Here is an 8,772-nt window from a genome sequence, read left to right on the forward strand (position 1 = left end):
CCTACTCTTGTTCGGAGTAGAAGGTACCATTTTTATGTTCTTTGTATCGAGTCTCCTTGTCTTTGTCTTTCTTTAATGTTCAACCAGTTGTGTTAGACTCTTCATTAGTTGGGATGAAACGGTTCTAAGTTAGAATGGATTTAGGTTGTTGTGGATTTGGAATGACGTGAATGGGTTTGGGTATTATGGCGTCAAGCCAATTAATATATTGCAGTTAGCTTATGGGTTGTTGTGTGAGCAAGAAGGGTGATTCCCAAGCCAGTAGGGTGGTATGGTGGAAATACCAGGGCATTGTTGCTCAGCACGACCAAGGATTTGAAGAGAAATGTCTTTGTTTATTAGTTTTCATTGATTTGATGCAAAAATGAATTTTTGTATACAGTTTGTTTGGTTTTCGAGAAAACATGGGAAAAGGAGGCAAATAACAAATTCGAAGTTTGGTTTTTTCTTTGTAGTTGCTTGGTTGTGAAGAATGAAGTAGATACTATTGCGATGTTCAATTAATTTATTTTTTAAAATTCTTTTTCCCATGCTTTTTTAGAAACAAATATAGGGACAAAGTTTTATCAGAGTTTTCTTGACTGTGTTTGAAGGAAATAAGAAATTTGGTTGATATAAATAGCATGTTTCTTAGTTTGAACCTTGGTATAGTGTTTGAGGTTATGTATTGTATGATGAAAACACTTGACTGATTATGTTGCAACACCACTTTCACCGCCATCATATTCATGGTGGCCTTTTTAATTCATGCTTGAATTTGTGATCATTTACAAATACCCAATTGACTGGTATAGTGTTTGTGATCGTTTTCAATTCATTATTATTATTGTAAAATAAACAAACAAATAAATAAGATAAATTTTATTTACATAACAATTTGAAAATAAGAAAGAACACAAAAAAAAAAAAGAATAAATAAAGAAATAAATTACTTTAATGCATACACAGTAATAACCACTAATAGAAATTTACAATATTTTCAAGAACATGAAAAGAATTGAATAAGATATGTTCACGAATATATACCAAAATACATTGGTTATAGATTTCCTTGCATTATCTTTCATTTTCATGTACCATTCATATTAATCTTGTTTCACAATTGCTATACACAGGAAATTGCAATTGGTATGACCTCAAATGCATTAAAAGCCTTAATTCATAAAAGGCTAAGCACATACACCAAGGGAATTGACCATTATGACCAGTTACTCCATTATTTAGACATGTTTGTATCTCCTACAGTTTCCCACATGTTTGGATATAACAATTTCATGTCTCTTATGCTCTTAACATTGCTTCATTTCAATGACATTGCACATTAGTACTTCCTCCCCCAATCTGAATTCAACCAATGGGTGATATCTTGTAAAAAAAAATGCATCGATATCCTATCATCAACAACAGCTCTTGAGAACATGCACTTTATACGACAAGCCAAGAAGATTGTGGGAGTTATGAATCAACCATACTTCTTCTTTATAACAACAATCTTACGTGTCTACAGTCACACAGGGGTTGAACATTTAAAGTTGGCGATTCAATTGATGTGTGGTAATGAAAATGAAGTCCAATCAACCATGTTCCCAAACATATTCCCTTCCCCTAATTCACCTTAAATTTCAAGGAAGCCGTGATGCAGATTTTACTTTTGGACAATGGTTGTTATGCTCGTGTGCATCATACACTGACACCTTAAATGGTCATAACATTCCTTCAAAACTAGAGAATGGAGTGATAGTTCCAAAACCTAGATAAAAATGGGATGGACTTGATAAATTAAAGCTCATTTGAATGCTAAAATTGTTTACTTTCTACATTGTACCATTGATAGAAATGAATATAATCATGTTTGCCAATGTAAATTGATTAAAGAAATTTGTTGAAATAACCCATGAGGGAACAAATCAAGTAAAAGAATATAAATTAATTTACTTATTCATGGTTGTGAATTATTTTCCATAAATGATAATGAAATCATTGTTAAGATGTTTACAAGGTTCATCGATATGTTAATGGTCTTCAAGCTTTGGGAAAGGACGACAAGGAATCTGAAAAAGTGATGAAGATATTGAGGTCCCTTCCAAAGAATTGGGAAGCCAAGATCACCACAATTCATGAGGTAAAGGACTTGACCAAGCTACCTTTGAAGGAATTGATTGGGTTATTGATGACTCATGAAATCACCATGAAAAGTTATCAAGAAGTTAAGGATAAAGAAGAGAAAAGTATAGCTTTGAAAGCCTCAATAATTGGAGATAGAGGTTGATGAAGAAAATGATAGTGAAGATGATGGAGACTAAGAGGGTGTTTGTTTTTTTAGCTTTTTACAAAAAGCAATTTGCTTTCAGACTTTAAATTGTTTGTTTGTTTGTTTTTTTTTTTTTTTTTTTTTTTTTTAACTTTTTCATGACTTATTATAAATTTTTGGTTAAATAGAAAAAACTAAAATATTTGGCTTTTTATAATTGAAAAGAGTAACAAGTTAATTTTCTTTACTTTTTAATGTTTAATATAAATAAAATATTATAAAAACAAATAACCTAATGCTTAACACTATTAAATACTATTTATTTTTAAGTTCTATTTAGAATTAAGTAAAAAACACAAACACCACCTAAGTCCTCATCACAAAGAAGTTCAATAAATTTATGAAGGGTGAAAGATACAAGGGAAGGAGATTCATCTCAAGAAAAGATTCTCAAAAGAAGAAAGCTTAATCAAATAGAGACAAAGAGAAATGGATTTAATTATACGCTACAAATGCAAGAAACCAAGACATATTAAATTTATGAAAATAAAAAATATGAAGATTAAGAATTAAAATTTATTTAGAGAAATAAAATTACGATAATGAGTTCATAATAAAGAAAAAAAAAACAAAGATATGATAAAGAAAGGAAAATGAATATAAAGAAGTAAAAAAAAAAGTGAAATGATAAAAGAACAAAGATGGTGTAGACTTCAAAATTTGATTTTTACATTAATTTTGAGTCAAATTTTTTTCTTAGATTTTAAATTTCAATTACATGTGATATTTTTGACCCATTCACCTTTTAATTATTAGTTTTTATTATTTTGTAAATTGTTTTATTTTTATTATTATTATAATATTATATATATATATATATATATATATATATATATATATATATATATATTATTTTTTTATTTTCTCTTTCTTCTCTCTTCTCCACCTACCGTCACCTATCCCCCATACCTCAGCCCATACCCCCACATCCAAGACTTACCCCCCTATTTTTTTTTTTCCCCATTTTCTTCTCCCATTCTTCTTCCATTTTTCTTTCCTCAACTCCCACACATGGTTGGTGGCCGACCCCCATTTTTTCCTTCCCTATTTTTCTTCCTCTTCTCCCCCCCAATTTCCCACGGACACTTCCCCCATTCCCCCCTCTCATCTCTTCTTCTTTTCCTTTTTGTTTTTCTTGATTTTTCTTTTTTTTCTCTTCATTTTTCTTCCCATTTCCCTTTTTTTTTTTTTTAATTTTTCTTTCTCTCCACCTAACCCACTACACCACTCCACTTGTCGGCCGGTTGCCAGCGCCACTTTTGGCAACCCTCCTCCACACCTCCACTACTACTCTCCTCTTTTTTGAAATTGGGTAACTTTTCATTTCCTTATTTATTATTTATGTGTTTTTATTTTCTTATTATAATAAATTCTTGATTCCTATAGTGTATTATTTATTTATTTATTTTTTTGATATAGAATTTGGGTTTGTTGATATATTGCATATGGTGATTAATTTGGGATATTTGGATTATGTCAATTGCATATTGTTATCTTATTTGGATTAGAGCCAATTGCTTATTGGTTATTTGTTTGGGCTTATAGGATTGTGTTTGAGATATTATTTCCTTTAACTATGTGTATTATTAATGTGAGCTTGTTAATTGATATGAATTTTGGGCCCACAATGTGGGTGAAATTTGTTGGATGACTTGAATATTTGATATGGGCTTGGCCAATTTGAACTATTTAATTAAGACATGGAACAATTGTGGTGTATATTAAATTAGGCTTGAATTATGGAATATTAAATTTAGGCATACTGGAATTTATTTTAATTTATTCAATTTTAGGTTTGGTTGATTGTGTTTGTATTTTGGTTATTAATTTAAATATTTTGGACTAAGACCTATAGTAATTTGAGTTCATTTTTTATTGATGAAATTTGTTGGACTAATTTGAAATTTGAATTTGGGCTTGAATATCTATTGTGAATTTTATACATTTTTAGCTATTTACATTTGAACTATTTTTGTTTTTGCATGAACCTATTCCGTAATTTGTTGGCTAAGTACAGATTTATGGCACGTAGAATATGAAATTTCATGGAAGAAAGTGAAATTCAAAAAGCCGTAGGAAGACATTGACTTTATTGTAAGCTTGTTTGAGTACATGTTTTATTTCCCACTTCTATTTGGTTTTATTTTTATTGGTTTTTGTAAATATTTGTTTTTATATGTTTATTGTTATGTATAGAATTGAAAATCGAATAAACCAAAATTTTGTTTTAAATAAGAGGAACAATTCAATAAACATGTTTTAATAAAATAATAGTCTTAAAGCATTTTTTTCTTAATAAAAGAAAGTTTTATTTTATTTAATAAAAATACAAAAAAAATGTTTTTAGTAAAATCTAGAAAGTCGTTTTTAATAAAACCAAAATTTTGTTTAAAATAAGAGGAACAATTCAATAAACATGTTTTAATAAAATAATAGTCTTAAAGCATTTTTTTCTTAATAAAAGAAAGTTTTATTTTATTTTATTTAATAAAAATCCAAAAAAATGTTTTTAGTAAAATCTAGAAAGTCGTTTTTAATAAAATTAAAAAAAAATTGTTTCTAATAATAATTGTTCTAAGATTGTTTTGTAAATAAAGTTATCCCAAAAATTATTTTTTAATAAAATTGTCCAAAAAATATTTTTTTTATAAATTTTTTTCCTTAATTAAAATGAGATTAAAAGTAATTTTTAGAAATAGAGAATTTTTTTATATTTTTAATTAAAAATTCTTTTGCAAATAAAGTCATTTTTTTTTTAAAAATAATTTGTATAAGTCACTTTTCTTAAATGAAAATAAATCAATATATATATTTTAATAAAATTGTAAAAATTCATTCCTTGGTAAAAGCAAGTCAAAATAATTTTTGTTGCCAAATTGAAATTTTGTAATAAATTCTTTTGATATAAATAACTCTTTTTGAAAATTGAATACAAATAAAATTGAATTAAATAAATAAATTGAAATCATTAATTTGAAAGTGTTTTTAAAAAACTCCTTTGAATTTTTTTTTAAACAATATCTATTTTTTTTATTTAGTTCAATAAATCATTTTGCATAATTCTCTTATTATTTATTTTGTATATTTTTGTAATTAGATTTTATAATTATTTTTGTGTATATTGATTTTCACCATGACTTGTATATACTTATTTGTATGATTATTTTTCTTGGTATCCATAATTAATTAATCAATTGTTATAATTTTCTTAATTCGTTTAGTAGAGACAATACATATATGAGCTTAGAGGGTGTTACAATTCACCATCATACGTTCCCAATAGGTAATCTGACTCCCGGATTGACTTTGGTTTTCTATATAATGTCTTTTCCAAATAAGGAGTCATACTCATGGTTTTCTTTTTTAGTTTGTTTTTCCTTACAAAAATAAAACAAAAATAAGTGGAGATTTCAAGTTATTTCCAAAAAATCAAATTTTCACTAAATAAATAAAAAGCGAGTTTGCCACCGAGTCGGAACGTATTGTGCAAAAATATGGGGTCCACAAATGGATATAGAGAAGTAAAAAATAATGAAGATACGATAAAAGAATAAAAATGGTACAAATAAGTGATAAAAGAATAGAGATGGGTATAAATAAGTGAAATATTTTATATCGGACTAAAATTTTTAAAATTTCATTTTCTAAGTTTACTTTTTAATTTTATTATTTTTTTATGGAGCTAGTATCTAGAAAGAATTAAAGTACTTTACATAATAATTTTTTAGGTTTAGTCATATTTCACTTCAATTTAATCAAAGAGAATAATTTTTAGCTGAAATTAATATTTATTTTTATATTTTAGTTTTAATTATGTTTTTAATACTCTTTACTTTTATTGTCTTTAACCTTTAAGAAAAAAGTAATAAGAGAATTAGATATGGAAAAACTTGCTAGAGAGTTAGAAAAAATATATATACAGAATGAAAAAAACAAGCAAAAGAGAAAGAAATTAATTTGTAGTAGAAATTAATATTTTATTTTTATATATTTAGCTTATAAGTTTTTAGCTTAATTATATATTTAATATCTTTTATTTTTATTTTATTATTGATGCTAAATAACAGGGTCCTTATTCAATTTTAATAAAAATAAATAAAACTAAAAAGTTTTTATTTTATTTTAATAAAAATAGATAAAAACGTTGGTAATATTATGTGTAATGGCTAGGAGCTAGATTCAAACTCTAGACCACTTGACTAAAGCCAAATGTTAAATCTAACTTAGGAAAAAAAAAATATAGATTCTAAATGTATCTACAATTAAAGATTGCTCCCGCAAAATGCTGACTCCTCCAATGATCATGTGCATAATTGTTATTAACCAATTAAGAATTAAAGAGGATTTTCTATCATAGAAATTTTTTTTCTTTCTATTTTATGATAGTTATCTATTTGAAATAGATCAAATATGATCGGCACACCCATTGGTGATGACGATTATATTCGACGCATGGGAGAGTAGTTTCTTGGTTATCGTATTCACCGAAAAAGGAAACAAAAAAACTAATGAATTGAGGGAACGAACTGAAGACAAATTAATGAATTATTGTTGCAAGTAATTGGTGAATTGAATATGTAGGCCCATTAACGAATAAGATAGCCAAAAAGATTAGGGTATTTTAGGCCCATTTTGCCATCAAGGACATCCCACTCACACCCAATAACACAGCGATGAATGCCCACATTTGAAGCTTCATGTTTGATTGCAATTTGGTGCCCATGAAATCAGCGGCCAGCAGGTCCACCAACGCCATGTAATTCAGTAGTCCACCTGATGTAGCATTCAGTACTCCAACCACAATCAGAGACGCAGGGCTGTTGTCACTGTACACATGTGATAGGCCGATTCCCAGCGCGATCCCAAAGGGGGTGGTGACCGAGAAGAAAAACACCATGATGGCCTTCATCTTGGCCTTGTATTCAGCCTGGGGATGGAGATGGTGATGAAATTAATATTAATATTGAAAAGCGTATGGGTGGTTTTGATGTAGAAATCGATCAATCCTCACCTGTAATAAGCATCCACCAAGACCCACTCCTTCAAACAATTGATGGAAACAAATAGCAGCAATGAGGGGCCTGATTGTACGTGCATTTTGAGAGGCCCCCATTGAAAGCCCAATCACCACTGAGTGCACCACAATCCCTAGTTCCAGTACCTGCACCCATCAATTCTATGAAATCTTAAACCTTTGTACTTATAAATTATTACCATTACTATTACCATTTTTGCTGTGGTTGCTATATGTATGTTTGAATCATCATACCTGAGCAATAATTTGGTATCTCAACAATTTTGAGGCCTCTTCATCAAGCTTCTTCACACCAACTCCATGTGAATGCCCATGTCCATGTCCATGCTCTATTTGATTCCCATGCTCGCATTCCACTTCATTCATACCATGTTTCCTATAATAACTCATCGCAAAAGAGTCCACCATCAGTGTTAAAACGGCTGCGACCATGGCTATGAACGTTGTGAATGGGAATTTGCTCCATGGATAGTCCGGCAGGCATGGAGAAGTCAAGCACTCAAATGAATCCGGCAGCACGTGGACGTAGCCGGTGGCCAGGATAACACCCGATGCAAATGCTTTCACCAGGACGAACACTTTTCCATCTGGTTTAAATAGTGGCATGCCTCGTAGAAGTATGGGGGAGGAGATGCCCAAGATGCTAGCAATCAGTATCGTGAATATCGCTATCACCTTCAGCTTTAAGGCTGATGCCTTTTCTTCTGATACTTCTGTGGCCACTCGGCATTCCGATCCCGCTCCGTCGGCATCTTCCTTGCCCCAAGTTTGCACTGTCAAGGAAAGCAGGAGGAGAAGGAGGGTTAGAGCTCCAAGGTTTTTCAAGGAAGCCATGACTATAGAGCAGTGGAGCCGCAGTGGAGTCCTAAATAGTCACCATATGCCTAGGGCTAAGTATCTCCAATATCAAATTTAGTATTTTGAATTTTGTCCAAACTGGGTTTATTGAGGGCAAAATATATTAAAAAAATATCCATTAATATACATTAAAATTAATAATTTTAAGGGTATTTAAGTATTTTAATTGCTGAGAAGGAAGCGTATGTTAGGCCTGTGTTTAGGCTGGTGTTGCATGTGCATTGCACAAGGATGACTAATTTTTTCTTACTTTTTCTATTAAAACCACGTTCCTTGAGTTTTGAATCACGTGCTTTACATGGTTTCAATGCTTTTATTGAAAAAATTATAAAATCTAAAAACTGAACTATTCTTAAATTAAGAAAAAATTCCATTAAAAACACACGTGCGTGAGATTTGAGTATGTCTGTTTCATATCATGTTAAGAATTTTTTAAAATCTAACCACCAAGTGTTATTAACTTACAAAAAATTTCCAATTGAAAAAACCACACTCAGTGAGATTTGGGTGACATGATTTATATATATAATTTCAACGCTTTTAAATTAATTTGTCTATTTCATATCAT

General features: G+C 29.6%; 1 protein-coding gene across 1 annotated transcript; it reads right to left on the reverse strand.

Annotated features, from left to right (window-relative positions):
* Positions 1–6,932: 6,932 nt before the first annotated feature.
* On the reverse strand, positions 6,933–8,180 carry LOC117924376 (fe(2+) transport protein 1-like). Its single transcript, XM_034842997.1, has 3 exons — positions 7,581–8,180; positions 7,323–7,472; positions 6,933–7,238 (listed from the first exon to the last, which is right to left on the reverse strand). The coding sequence occupies exons 1-3, from the start codon at positions 8,178–8,180 to the stop codon at positions 6,933–6,935; spliced, it is 1,056 nt and encodes a 351-aa protein (XP_034698888.1).
* Positions 8,181–8,772: the final 592 nt, after the last annotated feature.

Source organism: Vitis riparia, chromosome 10 (assembly GCF_004353265.1).
Source record: "Vitis riparia cultivar Riparia Gloire de Montpellier isolate 1030 chromosome 10, EGFV_Vit.rip_1.0, whole genome shotgun sequence".
Taxonomy (NCBI): domain Eukaryota; kingdom Viridiplantae; phylum Streptophyta; class Magnoliopsida; order Vitales; family Vitaceae; genus Vitis; species Vitis riparia.